General features: G+C 45.5%; 1 protein-coding gene across 5 annotated transcripts in view; it reads right to left on the bottom strand.

Annotated features, from left to right (window-relative positions):
• Nucleotides 1-1,361: 1,361 nt before the first annotated feature.
• PLCD4 (phospholipase C delta 4) overlaps nt 1,362-16,452 on the bottom strand; it is a 32,527-nt gene continuing 17,436 nt past the window's right edge. For all 5 annotated transcript variants that reach the window (XM_083624526.1, XM_083624527.1, XM_083624528.1 and 2 more), the window contains exons 5-16: nt 16,174-16,303; nt 15,082-15,313; nt 14,528-14,729; nt 13,012-13,156; nt 12,420-12,572; nt 11,692-11,859; nt 10,641-10,797; nt 10,014-10,130; nt 8,459-8,637; nt 8,118-8,253; nt 6,769-6,918; nt 1,362-5,185 (exon numbers count right to left, since the gene is read on the bottom strand). In XM_083624526.1, the coding sequence (XP_083480652.1) occupies nt 5,082-5,185; nt 6,769-6,918; nt 8,118-8,253; nt 8,459-8,637; nt 10,014-10,130; nt 10,641-10,797; nt 11,692-11,859; nt 12,420-12,572; nt 13,012-13,156; nt 14,528-14,729; nt 15,082-15,313; nt 16,174-16,303 (1,873 nt within the window). In that variant the 3' untranslated portion in view covers nt 1,362-5,081. The remainder of the gene's footprint in view (nt 5,186-6,768; nt 6,919-8,117; nt 8,254-8,458; nt 8,638-10,013; nt 10,131-10,640; nt 10,798-11,691; nt 11,860-12,419; nt 12,573-13,011; nt 13,157-14,527; nt 14,730-15,081; nt 15,314-16,173; nt 16,304-16,452) is intronic.

The following is a 16,452-nucleotide window of genomic DNA, read 5'->3' as shown; positions in this document are numbered from 1 at the left end:
GACATTTGTGTTTCTGTGGAATGATGTTCATTTTAATCGGACAGTGCTAATTTGCAAGAGCTGCTTTCTGCTTGCAGGAATTTCAAAATTAGCATGGAAGGTCTTGTACTTACTTCTTGCCAGTGGCTTTAGTGGGAGAGGCTTGCCATTTTCTTCCTTTCCTCTAGGGAGTGCAGGGACACATGTCAATCTTACTTGGAAGTAATCAGTTTGTTCCAGCTTGCAAATGATGAGAGCATTTGATAAAGCCTCTTTATGACGGGCCAGGAGCACTTAGCAGGTTGCTGTCTTGGAAACCCTTATGACAAAGTGAGTTTATAGCTGCACTTAATTGATTTTTGACATTGTAGTACTGTGCCGCAAGCCTTTCTGGGCAGCTTTACTAAACTAAGCCTTGCCTTTCAGGTTCACGTACTTTCCACCCCTGCAGTGTTTCCTATGAAGATTGTTCATGACGTGTGTCTTTGCTTTTGCTGAAAGGCAAGTTAGGTGCTGAGGCTGCAGAACACTGAGTGTTGTAAAAAAATTTGAGCAATAAGGTCATGGCATACTTTTCCACTTTTTAAATTTTATGTGTGTTTACTAACTCTAGTGTCCACTGTGATATGCACAGATCAGACACTCGCCCATTCTTTATTTCCCCATAAATGAAGTGCTTGAGACCAGAAATATTCATTCTGGGCAACAGAACTAGCACCAGGACCTGGAGTCATCCTTTGCCTCCTAGTTTGAGCTGCTACTCCAAGAGCTGTGTTTTGAGTGTGAGTGTGTGATGCACAAAAAGAGAGGCTCCCTCTTGTCCCTGTATATGCATATGGTTGCTGTGAATGAAAGATGTCCTCTTCTTTGGAAACTCAGCTAAGCCCAGTCTTCCTTTATGGTAAACTCCAGGGGTTTGTGTTTCCTCTTTTTCTGTAGCCCACAACATTTACGAAAGGCTTTGCAGCTTTGATTATGTCATGGAATGGATGTCTTCTAACAGAAAATTGAGTAGGTACTGCCATTTCTTAAGAATTGCAAATTTAAGGTGGATTTCTACTGCTGTGGTAGTCTTAAACATTGCTTTTTTGTTCCTACATGCTCATGTTTTGCTTGTGGATTTCTCATTTCTCATGGGAAATGGGATGCTGGACAACATAGGACTTCTTTGCTTCTTTTCTATAGCTCTTCATTTTCCCGTGTTTTAATCTTTATTCCCAACCTTCAATTAGCCAAAATCTAAATTGTGCAATGAAACGAAGCCGTGAAAATGTGCATAAATTACCCCATGGCAGAATTGTATGTCTCCTCAGCTCCCCACTTTGCAGTGTTTGAAACTCCCAGCATTCTAGGCACATTTTGCAACAGGGAATTTCAGACCATTTTTAACTTGTCTTTTTATTATTTTGATAAAACCAATTTGCATATGTAGGGTTTCGGCCCTTTACAAAGGAGGCAGTATTTGGGAAGTAAATGACATTCCATGCATTGCTATAGATATTTTTAGACATATATTGCATCTGTAAACATACCTGAGTTAAACAAAGATGTACAAGTAGGAGGGTTGTGGCTAGGGAACAAGACAAGCTGACTGGATGCATAGGCATGCTGTAAACAGGCAAGCTAGCTTGCAGGTAACTGTGTCACATCCGTCACAGCCAAAGTGCTGTTTCCACATGAATTAGGTTTCTGTTCTGTGAGACTCTAGCCCAAGGGCAGCCAACATGGCACTTTCCAGATATAGTTGAACAACATCTCCCATCATCATCAGCAGATAGCATGTTCAGTGGCCAGGTATGCTAGGAGTTGGAGTCCAGCGTTGAGGGCATCATGCTGACTATCCCTGATCTGGGACTGGCAAAGTCCAACTGGCCTCCAGTGGGGTGCATACAGGGTGTACTTCAAATGATGAGGGACTACAACTCCCATCATCCCTGGTCAACCTGGCTAATGGTAAAGGATAATGGGAGTTGTAGTTCAGCAGCCACCACATTGGCTGCCTCACTGCTCTAGCCCATTTAGACTTAAGATGGAGGCAGCTTTTATAGTATCAAATTCCTCTTCTCTTGGCTACCTTAGAGTTGCGGTTAGTTACCCTGTCTTTTGATTTTTCAACCAGCAGGCCTCTGTAGTTCTATCTGCTATTTCTGCTTCCCAGCAAAAATCATTCCACACAAAAGGGTTGCCTCTCAGAGGCAGAAGCCTGTGGCTGCTATGTGGAAGTTGTACATGCACTATTTTGTGTGACTGGATAATTTAACAACTGAAATTGCTAGAGCACAAAAGCACTGGAGTATACCTACTGCAAGATCAGACTAAATGGTAAGGAGCTGAGCCTTGGCTATAGGGGCAAGCAACCTTGTTGTTTTGCCTTGGTAATGGACTGGATGAGAGCAAACAAACTGAAGCTTAATCCACCTAAGACTGAAGCACTGTTAGTGGGTGATTCTCTAGACTGGATCGATGGGAGGTTCTTGATGGGGTTACACTGCCTCTGAAGGAGCAGATACATAGCTTGGGGGTACTTCAGGGTCCTTTGCTGTCGCTTGAGGCTCAGGTGGCCTGAGCAACCCAGAATGCCTTCCATCAGCTTGGACTGATGGCCCTACCCCTATGCCCCTATCTGGGCAGGGATAGCCTAACTTCTGTCATCTATGCTCTGATAACCTATAGGTTAGTTTATTGCAAAGCATTATATGTAGGGCTGCCTCTGAAGATGGTTCGGAAACTTTAGCTGATGCAGGATTTGGCAGCCAGGTTGCTCACTGGGGCAAAACAGGTTGAGCATATTACATCAATCCTGGCTTGACTGCAGTGGCTGCCAATTAGTTTCCAGGCCCAATTCTAAGTGCTGGTTTTGACCTATAAAGCCCTAAACGGCTGAAGACTGCAATACCTCAAGGACTGCGCCTCCCCACATGAACCTACCCAAACAATGTGATCATAATCTGAGGCCTTTCTTTGTGTGCCTCCACAAGAGGTCAATAGGGTGTCAACATAAGAACAGGCGTTTTCTGTGGTGGCTCCCTGTTTGTGAAATGCTCTCCCCAGGGAAGGCCACCTGGAACCTAGGTGCCAGGTGAAAACATTTCTCTTCAACCAGGCATTCAAGTGATTAACATTCTGTAGCCTTTTAAATGTATTTGTGGGAGGGGAGTTAATGGTTTGCTTTTGTTTACATTTTATTATGCAGTTTGTATTCTCATTTTGTATTTTTCTATTGTGAACTGCCCTGGGATTTTTGGATGAAGGGCGGGATACAAAATTAATTAATAATAACAGTAATAAGAATTGTGCCACTGGGTACATTTTTTGAGGAAGTGCTGCGGGTACCAGTCACAAAATGGCTGCTGTAGGAATGTGGCATAACAGAAAATGACTACCACATGACTAAGAGAACAGACAAGGAGGACAACAAATGGTACAGATAGCCCAGCCCCCCCCCCAATCACTAGGGGGAGGAGGACACCAAAAGCATGTACAATCCTGGTATCTAATGAAATAGGGTTGAACAAGAAGCTCAAACAGTCTCTTACACATTATGGATTTTTGAGATGTTTGCTGAGACCTTTTTTTGAGCACCATAGGAACTAGTTGATGCACTGTCACCTGTTGGTTCTGTGTTGGTGACCATTGTTCTCATCACATTTTTGTGGAGCTAGCATCTTAATTGCATCAGAAAAAAGGCGTTATGTTTATGGAGGCTTTGAGAATACCAAGGCATTCCTGCTGTGGAAGAATTCTTACTGAGGAGTCAGTTGTATGAATATTGTTAGTGCTGATGCAGAAAAAGACAAGCTCATCTATAAGAATCTTATCACTTCCTACTTGGAGTTGATTTAGAGGATGATTCGAGTCTAGCCAACATCTTTCTATATAAAGGCAGAATTAGACTGTCAGAGCTCCTTGGCCAACACATACTTGACAGGAAGCCAATGGTTATTGAGCTGAGAAAAGGAGGTGTTGGCATTCCTTCTATCTTTATGGCAGTCTTCAAGGAATCAGTGGGATAAGTCCTTTCTACTTTTTCCCTGAGGGCTGATAATCATAGGCACACACTGTTCATCATTTGATGGCTTCTACCTAGCTGTGCAAACTGCCTCCGTTGGAAAGTATTGTTAGCGGCTCTGTGGAAGGCTTTCCATGTGCGATGTCAGTTTCCCAGATGCATGTTGTCAAATGTTTGCTAAGCGATGCAACATCCATTTATACAAGCACCCTATTAGCTGCTAACTGGGTGGTGGTAACGGGAGGGCTACAGCTAGGAGATGAGGAAGGGAAAATCTTGCAGTATCTCAGTACCATTCAGATTGGGCAAGGGGAATAAATAGAGCAGGGCTTCCCCTTTCTCATGCAGTCTGCAAGGAAAAAGAGCAGGTGGTCCAACAGCTTAGCTTCTTCCTGTCTCTTTTGCTCAGTTAGAAAGAGATGCTGCCACAAGAGTCAACACCGGAATCCTTTCTCTCTTCTCTTGGTTATTGCCAAATCTTGTCAGGAGCATCCAAGAAAAGCTTGATCAGCCACCTTCTGATGCTACTTTAAAGGTGGCTAGCAGACTGGACCTACTTCTGGGCCCAGATCAGGAGAGTTGCCCTTGAAGACAGGTGGAAAAACAAAGCCCTTTGGAAAGACTTGATGGTTGGCTGACGTTATTGAAAGAAATTCACTCTTCCTTTTGAATATCGTTAAGTCTGCTTTGGGGTAGGTCCCATTCGCGGCTGCAGTAGCCTATCCTACCCTTTTTGCACAACGGAGGTAGATTTTAAAACTGAACCATACGAGTGGACAGATATAGTAGGAGGGTCCGGGAACTGTGCAAATCACAATAGTTTAAATTCTTTCTTTAAAAAAATAGCAGCAAAATGATACAAAACTGTTGGGTTGGGTTTTTGTTTTGAAAAAATAATAATAATATATATATATAGTAGTGCAAAGTAACTTTTCAGTCCAGTGCTGTGTAGGAACAAGAGAGGCAGGCAGATGGAGTGGGGTATGGCATCCATTCTTAAGACAACTCTTGTCCCCTTCCCTCCCCCTCCCCCCACATTCTCCGACCTAAATGGGGCAGAGAGGGAAGAGCTGCATTTGGAGACACAGTTGCTTTAGTCACTCTCTGTTGACAACTCCCTGATTCGGATATGGACAAATAGGGAGGCTGGTGGGATCCCTGTCCCATCCTTGGAAAGAAGGTGGATGTGGCGGTATCCTGCATGGGAGACAAAAACAAAAGAGCCACACACAGTGTTTGAAGCTGCCTTGTGTTGAGTTAAGCCAAGGGTAACCAACCATGTTCTTGGGCTCCAGCTGCCATTAGCCCCAGCCAGCATGGCCAATGGCCAGGGATTGTGGGAGCTGTACTTCAACAACACCTGTAGAGTCCCATGCTTGCTATCCCTGAGTTAAACTACTGGTCCATCCAGCCCAACTCTGCCTACTATAACCAGCAGAGCCATGGTGGGATCCTAAAAAAACACACAAACCAGCGCTCATCTGCATGCATAGCCTGTGCTCTCCTGCTGAGCTCTAGATAATGATACAGGCAGGGATATGGGCGTAGCCAAGGGGGGATGGGGGGGCAGCCACTGCCCCCCAATCCACAAAAAAGTATTGAAAAGCATTGAAAGTACTTAGTTGATTGAGGTTCCTGGCTACACCCATGGGCAGAGAGCACATTTGTCTCTAGAGTCAGCTTTTCCTGGCTGTCTCTTGAATTTCCTCTGAATGGTTACAAATTCTGGGTTTCTCTCATTCCTTTGAGTAGATTTGATGCAGCAGATGCATTTATTTGGTTGATCCCAGCTACAGCCTGTAGAAGTGTGTATTCTAGCACCAATACAGGGCACAGTATTTCTCTTCTCCACTAGATGGAGGCAACATGAGCTCCCTCCCTCCCCCTACAAAAAATAAAAATAAATGTATGTACACAGAATGGGAATGCAAAACTCTGCAGTGTGGTCTAGGAGCAGCTACAAGTATGGTAATAAGTAATCCAAATACTAAGAAAGCAAATCCATTGATTCTGAGGATGTTGTCCCCCTCCCCGCCATCCTGCAAAGTGAGTTGTACTTCTCATGGGGGAGAGTTAATTTGTGGGTTGTGATAAACGTCAGGCCTGCTTTAGGATTAAAAGTAAAAAAAAAAAAGAATTCAGGGAGCAGCTGTATAGGTTTAAAAGGGCAGCAGCTTTAACTGCATCTCAATCAAACTGATTGATTGAATCCAGACTTACAATGCACTCCTAATTCCACTTACCTGGGTAATCCTCACTGAACTCAGTGGGATTTACTTCTGAGAAGACATGGTTAGAAGGGCCCTGGTAGTCATTAAGGGCTCCTCCACACTTCCACTTGTCTTGTGCCTGGAAAATGGGTCCAAGCAGCTATTCCTTTGCCCCACTGCTTTCCCCTGGAAAACCTGCTCTTTACTGCTGAATTGGGACAAATGGCAATTCAACGAAAACCTGATTGCTGTTTGGTTCCATTTAGCAGTAAACCACAGGTTTCTCCAGGGGAAAGTGGCAGGGCAAACGGAGGTGTGGATGAGCCCGGAGTCTGGATCTCATCCTATGTACTTTTGTGTTGTGCTGTGGTCATAATATCCATGTGCTGATTTACTGAGTTGTTACAGTCTCTGTTGAAGGGGGTAACTTAGTCTGCCTTCCTTATATACACAAATAACTGTCTCTGGCTAACCTTGACTGACCTGCCAGGGATGCATTCGTCTCTTGATCTTGGCAGCAAACTGGCACAAGATAGTCACACCCCACAGGGCTAAGAGGGAGATGCTCACCTGCTTTGACACTAGTAAGAGGTAGAGTGTACTGTCCCACAAAGTCATTCCGAGATGCCTTGTCATAATCCTCCACCACAAAGCGCAGAAGTGCCAGCTCTGGTACCCAAACCTGGAACTGAAAGGCCTCATTCCATTGTGGGTTAAAACCTATCCAGGGATATTAAAGTGAAAAGAGGGTGTTGTCACAGCACATAATCTGTATGTGTCCCCCAGCCTCTCTCCATCTTCACCTCCATAAAATCTCACACAACTTCCCTCTGCATTGCTGCTTCTGAGATTCCTCAGCTGCTCTGGTCAGTTTATCATCTAACCTCAAAAACATCTGGCTTCTTTGCATCACTTTTCTACCAATGGTCCAACTGGGCTTTTAGCGTTTTCAATGCCCCAGGAAAAAAGAGAGAAGATGCCTTTAAGTGGGAAACCAATGTCCCCACTGTGGAAGGACGTGTGGATCCAGGATTGGTCTCCAGAGTCACTTAATGGACTCATTGTTAAAACTGTGTTTATGGAAGACAATCTTATTCGGCTAATAGTGGTCGCCAAAGAAGACGATACGCATATACTATTGTGGGACCTTGGTGGAGAATTTACCTTTCTGCAAAGTTCAACTTCCTTTTCAAAATGACTATGAAAATTTCTAGCCTGCCAGGGTGCAGAGGAAAATATGAAAATGTAATGGAGAATGGACACATGTTAGTCATGAGGTGAAGCTTCACTTATGTCAATAGGACAAATCGGCTGCAACTCATTTTATTTGTTTTATTTTAATGTATTTATGGACTGCTCTTTAGGTAAGACATTTCAAACTGGCTAAAATAATAAATACAATACATAAGAACAGCATAAGAACATCAGCACATACCAATCCACTGTTTTCAAAGAGGCTTAGTCATACAACTAACATTTGCTGGATTGTGCCCAGTGTGGTAGGCCACAGACATGGAAACCCAAGGCTTCCAAAGGTGGCTCATATGCCCTACACATGAGTTATTTGCTTCCTTGGGGTTCCAAGTCCCCCTAATAAATCCTTCCCCTGTTATCTGTTTCCACCTCTGCTGCTTCCTTGTACTTCACCACCCCAGGTCTTACCAAAAACAAAAACAAAAACATCACAATTTAAAATCATGCCTGACATGCCTAGCATTTTAAGGACATTAATTCCTATGGAAGAGTTTGGTTTTTTTTAATGTAGAATCTGAGTTCCCTTGGCATAGATAACACCAGGATATTCATTCATTCATCCTTAAGTAATTAAGAATGAGGGGCATTCGTGTTGACACATGCATGAGGTCCACGTAAAACCCCATCTCAGCAGTTCTTTACAATGACCAAGAGAATTGCCTCACCGTTATCATCAATATATTTGGTCTCCTGCTTGGCACTATCAGCAGGGATCCCATGAATCTCCACTCGGACTAGTGGATCGATGATGGAGCCTTCTTTGCTGTTGGGCATCTTGGGGAGTTGCTGCCCACTAATGATCTGGAAGAGAAGATTATGGTGAGCATAGAAGGGCAGTCAAGTCCACATGTGCAAACAGCATTGTGTCAGCAGCTGCACCCTGCAACTCACGCAGCTCAAAACAGTGACAAAGGAAGTTGGTCACTATGGCATATAAGCCCAAAGACACAAAGGACTTGGAACAACCCTGTTAGGTTAAGGTATGGGCAACAAACTCACACGGTACCTTAATGGCTATGTTAAGTGGGCTACCATTCTCCCTGCTTTGGGGGTTCTCAGGACTGAAGGCTGTCTCTGGGTCTTTCATGAAGCTCGGCTTTAACACGTAGCCACAGCGGCCATTTTTACTGAAGAGCCCATCGCACAAGTCCATCTCTGTACCAGCCGTTTGAAAATTCAAGGCCACTGGGAGGAGGAGGAGGAGGAGGAGACAGGAATCTTTCAGACCAGCAGCAATTGGAGGCAAACGAGAGAGCAGTCTTCTAGCTCTTGCTAGCTTCTTCCATGCAAGGCATCTTAGAAATACAAATTAAAGCCCAAACTGCATATTGTGGAGAGAGGGCCATCAACCCACATCTCCCTAATAATGGGGGGGGGGGAAACATATGACATATCATTGTCTTAGTGTTTCCCTCCCTACACCCACTTTCACTGGCTGCTGCTTATCCCATTTCTGGATCTCTATCTTCCCTCAGTTCCTGCCTTTCAAATCTGCATTTGCAAGCTTGAAGAAAGCTGAGGAAACCAACATTCAGAAGAGTTGGGGGGAAAACCCTTCCCCCATATAAGAACAGCCATGCTGTAAAGCCCAGTTTTGACCGCTAAAGCTTGGCAATAGCAGAACAAATAGCAACAATTATTTATATAAAGCACCACTTTGAACACTCTGAAGCACACTGCATATTTATTTTACATCTTGCCTTTCTGCCATCATAGAACCCAGTGTGGCATACATATGGCTCCCAGACAGTCACCCCCAGACCCGCAATGTTGTAACCTTATGTGCCTTCAGATGCTGGGATCAGGTTTACTTACTTACTTACAATATCCAAGGTTGGAACAGCTTGCTACTTCAGCAAAGTTCGCTGAGACACAAATGCAGGAGGGAATTTCCAGGAAAGGATCAGTGTAGTAGGAGTAGTTAACCCTTCCCTAGATTGCCATCTTGCCAAAAATACTCCCTGGCATATGACAACTTGTCCCCCTCCCAGAAAGCAGGATTCTGAGACTAGGCAAATGAAGGGGAGGCAGCATTTGTGGGAATAAGTGAATAAATAGAGCCCTGCTGGCTCAAACCAAAAGCCTGTTTAGTCAGCCTCCTGTTTCCCACAATGGTCAATCAGATGTGCAAGTGTGTGCTCTCTGTCTCTCTGTGTCTGTGTCTGTGTCTGCGTCTCCCTCTCGTTCCCCAGTGACTGCTAATCAGAGGAAAGCTGCTGCTGATTCTCAGGTAGCAGTCAGACATTATGACTCATAGCCATCAATAGTCTTATACCCCAGCAGTTTGTCTAATCTCCCTTTTAAAAGCCATCTAAAGCCCCATCTGCACTTAAAGCAGTATCAAACCACTTTAGTCCTGGCTTCCTCCACACACACACAATCCTGCAGTCTGTTCAAGGTCCCAAGAGATGCTAGGAGACTTTATTCCCCTCACAATCCCCAGAGTTCCCGGGGAAGAGGGTCTGATAGTTAGACCACTCTGGGAGCTGCAGCTCTGAAAAAACACACAAGGGTGACTTCCTCACCCACCCACCCCTTCAATCCTTCTGGGGCTGGCATACCCAGCTGGCACCCCACATTCCACATCGCCTGGGGGTTGTAATTGGAGGAGTCCGTCCGCAGACCGCTGGGGAAGATGCGTGTCAGCTGCCAGGCATTATGGCGGATGAAGTCATTTCCTGCAGGAGGTAGTTAGCACACCAAAAGTTTAGAAATCTGGTATTTGGGGAACCCGCTCTCCAGTTATTAGTGTTTGGAGAATGTGACCATCTGCAACTAAGTGGGGTGTGTGTGTGTGTCAGAGAAACAGTTTGCATCCAGTTTACCTAAAATGTAGACAGAGAATGTGGAATTTCTAGCTGGTTAGTTGGAATTAGGGTGCACACCCCACCCCGATGCGTGTGTAGGTCTTCACAAACTGCTTTCTGGGAATTTGATGCAGAATTAGAGCGGCTTTGCTGCCTGCTTACAAGAGGTTGTTTGCTTCCACTATGCTGTGCTGGTATGTTCTCTGACCCAAAGGAAACTGAATCAGGGAGGGCTGCCTCTGACTTTCTGACTGCTTGGCAATATGGGGCAAATCATTAACATCTTAGTGTATGTTGGGGAGGAGTCAGAGGAGTCAGGGGCCCGTCAATGCACGTTCCTAATGTCTTGCCTGCTGGCTGCCTCCATCCCCAGTTTCTCACCAGCCTCTCGGATGAGCTTGCGGGCCTTGGATTCAGCAAAGGAGGACATCTCGTAAGACTTGTAGTGGCTGCGGGAGTGCTGGAAGCTGTGAAAGGGCACGCTCTTGCAGTAGACAATGCAGTCAGAAAGCTCCTGGGAGAGGGACTGTTTGGCCTTCTGCAAAGAACGTGAGACCAACTTGTAAATGATGACCATGTGTACTGCAGACACGGGAGTAAGATTGAGTTCCACACCTGCTAAAAATAGAATCAAAATATCAGGCTTTGTGGGGGGGAGGCTCCTTTTGCCTTTAACTGGTGAGGGGCAGGCAGAGTTTTGGCCCCGGGAACTTTACCTGTCTTTTGTTAGGAGGAGTCATACCTCAGCAGGGAGCCTATGGGCTTTGCATCCCTGGCGTTTCCAATTTTTAAAAAGACTAATTTAAAACCCTGCCTGGGAGCTTGGAGAGAGCTGCTAGTCAGAGAACCCAACGGACCAGTGGTTTGACTCACATACAAAGGCAGCTTCACATATTCCTGCAATAGGAGAAGAGCCCCCTTTTGCTCCTGAGAAAGAGCCACCAACTCCAAATGATTCAGAGGCTGTAGTGCAGTGTAAGAAAGTTTGCTTTCTCTCCACATCAGGGTTTCCGGGTTTCCCAGTAGAATCAATGTAGCTCACATTCTATCAAAAACTAACCTGTATGTGTGTATTGTCATCAGTCACTCCTGCTTTTGAGGGCAGGTACCTCCCACCTGTCGGTATCTGGCAGGTGAGGTTCAAGTGCATATTGCTCTACCACACTAGTGCAACAATTTTTTAAAGCAAACAAACCCCGGACTTTTAGCAGTTGGGGAAATGATGGGGAAATGCATTGAAATTGAGGGATGAGCAAACGATTAATGGGAAGATGTATCAACGCTTGGCTGGCAAATTGTTGCATAACCTCCCCACAAACACATTATAATGAATGCTCATAAAGACTGGACGTACCTTAACTGCTATGGATGGATCCTCAAAACATAGCTGCCACTACCTCTAAAGAGCCAACTAACCAGGGTTTCCATGTACCTTCTCTTTCTTCTTGTCTTCATTGCGCAGGACTTCTTCCTCTGCCTCTGGTCCCTCTTCCTCCTCCTCCTCCTCTTCCCGCTCAGGCGGCTCATCCAGATGCCCATTCAAATAATCTTCCAGGTGTCCAATCTTCTTCCCTTTCAGGATGATCTTGCCCTTCAGTTCCTGCATGAGGACACAGGGTGGGTCATATCAGGGCAGACATGGTGGTGCTTTGAGTTCAGGCGATGGGGAAGGGCCTCTAGCAACACCAGCTGAGCCAGGCTGTCCTGTAAAACTCTGCCTTTTTCCACAAGTATGACAGCCTCTTAAATATTCTCACAGCAAACATCCTGCTCAGTTAAAGGTCCCCTGATGCCATTTTACTCAATCTTTCACCATGATTTTAACAAAGTGTCCCAATACTTCTCTCTCCAATACCTCTGCTCCTCCAGTGCTCCTTTCTGCCTTTAATTCTCTTCTTGAAGTTCCCCTTAGTGGTTCTGACAAAAAATGCTTTAATTCCCACAATAGCTACTTTGGAACCCCCTCCAGTCCCTTCATCTGCCTTAACCTTCACCCCTCACTTCTGGTTCCTCCCGTTCCTATGGCCATCATTTTAATACTTCAGACTAATACATAAAAGAATTTGGGTCACCTGAGTGTTAACATAACAGTCCTAGGATTGCAATCAAGCTCTGTAAGCCCAGGTTAAGGAAAGACAATTGACAACACCATGTCCCCACCTCTGGTGAAGGCAACTGCACTGGGACACGTCCATCTATGGTGGTGGTGAGGAGCTGCTCTCCCAGAATCCCCTTCAGCTGCTGGGCCATGATGTCCTGCTGCTCTATGCTGCAGTGGTTCTCAAGAGACAGGATAATGGGGTATTTAGAAGCCTGGGAGAATGGAGACATAAGAAGTTAGATGCAGTAATAGCCCTAAAGTGTGGGAGGTTGAAGGTGGAGTCTGATGACATAATGAGGGGAATGGAACGGTTTGAGGGATAGCGAGCCACCTTTAACTCAGGATTCCTGGAGACCAGATAAGTAGGATAGAGGGAAATGAAGCCACTGCTAGGATGTGGCAAAACTATGGAACCACAGACATTTGAAACAACAAGAAGGAAAGATGGTGTGCCCTGTTTAAATCTAAAAAAGGGAGGGGTTTGGGGACAACTGGAACTAAAATTAGGCTCTCACAACTTTGATGTTTTGTCTGGAGGATGGGGGAATTTAATCAAAAGCAACACCTTGAATTTGGCTGGATAACCAATCAGCAGCCTTCACAATTCCACCCTACTGACCCCATCCCTTGTGACAGAAAAGTCCAACCTACCCGGAAGGCATATTTATCGAGGGTTGTCACAACTTCCCGGAAGGGGATCTTAGAGGTGAAGGTATGGCCGTGGTAGACAATGGGCTCCCCATTAGGTCCGTCCCAACAGTCCACCTCTAGGCACCGGCAGCCCCGCTTCAGAGCCCTGCAGAGGAAAAGAAGGCAATTCACGAGCCCTTCCTAGCCTCTCGGTTTGTGAGCAGCACCCTTTGCTGCTAGCTTGAAACATGGGGGTGGGGGAATCACTTTTTACAATGCCAAATCCTTTGAGGCAAAAAGGCTCTCAGGTCATACTTTGCCTGTGATTGCCTGAAACCAGCAATGGTTGCACCAGGCATTTCCCCACTTTGGGGGCATTCAAGCTCAGTGCTTGAATATTAAACTGGAGTGGGTGAAGACTGAGGTAATATAAAAGGAGAGGTTTGAGTGGGTCCCTGAGATAAAGGGTGAGATCCCAGCTTCCTTCCAACTTCATCACTGAAATGACAGGTGCACACACCAGCAAATCAAAGAATATCAAATGCTGGGTCACCTACTAGTTTTCCCTTCTCACCAGGGTTCAGCTGGGGTAGTGTTTGTTTTTTTAAGTGCTGCATTAATTTTCATGCATTTTATCCATTTATTAATCACCTTATTATTTCAAAATGGGGACTTCTGAAACTACAAAACTGCTCCAGGGATTGAAGGGTCTTGGCAACATTACAGCAATGGGTACAGAAGCCACTCAGCACTATATTCTACTTGAAACTTGCGGAACCATTTTTCAGAGGAAATAATAAGTAGCATTTCCAGCTCAGCCCCTCCACTCTGTACACATTACATCCGTCTTCACTCTAACATTGTGGATAACATGAAAATGTGGGTACCTTTTTGTGAGCCCATAATTCACACTTTTCAAAACAATACACAAACTGAAACATAGTGCTTCTTTGAAATTCACATATCTCTGAATTTTGCAGTGCAGTTCTCCAACCATGTAATGTGTACAAAAAGGTAAAGTAAGCATAAAAACGCATATGTTCATGAAAATAGCACACCAAGATGCATTATAGTAAGGAAAGTTGCTTTGCAAAAAGTTAGATTAGGCAAAATTGTATACAAAATGTATATTGGAAGAAATCATCACTAAAATGCTGATAGATTTTCATGAAGACACTTAAAAAACAAACAAATGCAAACTGATGTGGAAATATGATGTGGAACTGAACTTTAAAAAGAGGAATTGGGAGAAATTGACAGATCTATGCATGAGGTTCACCAGTGTGTGAAGCAATTCCAGTCAATGTTTTATAAAAAGCTGAGGAGATCTGGGGGCTAGGCCTTGAGATGCAGATTTCTGGTAGGCTTTTCATGTATTTGAGTTTGCTTAACATGTATTTGAGTTTGCTCTATATCAAATGGTTTGGTCACCAAGCTTTGTGTAAAGAGCACATCTTACAGAGGTCGTAATTGTGAAAGGTATCTTGTGAGTGGCTTTGTTATGGAAGTGAGTCAACTGCCTTTCGATTGCGATCACCTGATATATCCCTCCACGCTGCTTTGTCCTCTCAGCTGGTCCTCCATCAGGTATGTGTTGTGGGAGGAGGAGATAAAGTAATGGCAGAGGGGCTGAGACATATCCTGAAAGACCGTCCTGTGCTCAGGGTTGAAGATGGAGCCATCGGGTGAGCAGAGATACATGAGGAACCCATCAATGCTCAGAATGTGGCGAGCCTTGGCTGTGGGAAGAGAGAGCCAGTTGGAGAACAATACTGAGGAGGAATTAGCCTCTGAAAAAAACAAAAGACACTGAACTGGACAAAGCCCGTGAAAGAGGAGCCTTTGGAGTGCTGGGGGAAAGCATCAGTTTCTATGGCAATAGGTGTCATGAAACTGATACAGGTGGTGATAAGTGCTTTGTGGAGATCTAGTGGGACAAGAGAGACACACAGATACCCTCTCCCCCTCAATGCCTGGGAGCTCCTATTCTGAGAGAGGATTTGGCACTATTCGAGGGCCAACCTGTGCTGGCACTTGTCCAGGTTGTGGGCCCGCCAGCTCTCCCCCCTCCTCCACCCCCACCCTGCCAACCTGTCTCAGACGGCTCATATCTGTCAATCATCTCCATGGCGAGCTCATCAATGCCAGCCCCCTCCATCTGCTCCTGTTGCAAGAAGTCCACAAACTCCAACAGTGTCAGCTTTTTGCCATCCTCGGAGTACTCCTGGAACAACTCGAGCACCTCGTCCCGCTGAGTCAGTGCTTTGTAGAAGAGCACAAACTCCTCCCCCTCCAGTGTACCTGTCTCTGATTTGTCAGCCATCTGCAAGGAATGGAAGGGTCTCTGACCAAGGGGGTCCTTTGTGCAGAAAGGAGAACATTGCGATAAAAGCAATGGGGTGAGGCAGAGCCAGCCAGTGTGAGGCCGTCTAGATGGCTTGGACTACAACTCCAACCTGTCAGCTTGGCCAGTGGTTGAAGGACGGTGATGGGAGTTTGTAGTCTGCAACATCTGGAGGATACCACATTGGCTACACAGAGCATACAGGATCAGAGGTTTACTCATGAGGATTCTTGAGATACACCGCTGCTGCTGCTGCTGCTGCTGCTGCTGCTACAGCACTAAATGTGCCCTAGCTGATGCACAGTACATCATAGCCATGTGGTCCTTGCCCAAGGAGCTTTAAACTACCGTAAAATGACTAGATGGAGGCAGGAGTAGTAAAGGGTCAGGGATTAAATGAAGAGTGTGGGTAGGATGGGGGGCAGCTTCTGGATCTGGGATGATCCACCACTGCTCTTGCCAGTGTCTATTGTCAGCCCCCACTGGGATCAACATGATAGAGATACTTGAGGATGCCATAAGATGTCTCTGCAGGTGACCTGCAGTGATTTCTGTACTATATCACTGAGTTTGACTAGACAACAGACAACACACAGAGATGGGCAAGGAGCCACAGCCAGGTGGATGATGCTTTGACGGAGAGATATAATGACACTGGACAACAGAATAGCCAGGTTTGGGGGCACAGCGTGTAAGCAAAGAAAAACAGAAGTGAATATATGTGCACTAGAGTGTATCATGGGTGGAAATGAGGTGCTGTAGTCTTTTGAAGAGCAAGCTCAGGGATTTCCCTATGCAACCCAGTACCGTATCTTCCCCACCAAAGCACCCAAATTTACTTGGAAGAGCCGGAAGGCATGGTCTTCATTCATAGCCACGTTCATCATCCTGAGCAAGTGCTGCACCTCCTTGAAATTCATACGTCCATCCTTGTCCTTATCAGCTTTCATGAACCAGTCACAGATCCATGTGCAGCCCAAGACATGGGTCAAGGAAAACAGTCTCATAGTGGCCGAGCAAAGCTAAGTCTTCAAAACTAGCCATAGCGCAAAAGAACACTCTAGTGTTGCTCAGCCAAGATGCTTTGAGAAACGTGTGTGTGGACTGCTCATCAGCCT

The sequence above is a fragment of the Podarcis filfolensis genome (assembly GCF_964270895.1).
Source record: "Podarcis filfolensis genome assembly, chromosome: 1".
NCBI lineage: Eukaryota > Metazoa > Chordata > Lepidosauria > Squamata > Lacertidae > Podarcis > Podarcis filfolensis.
The sequence above is the reverse complement of the archived record's forward strand: the minus strand, read 5'-3'. Positions and strand labels throughout refer to the sequence as shown.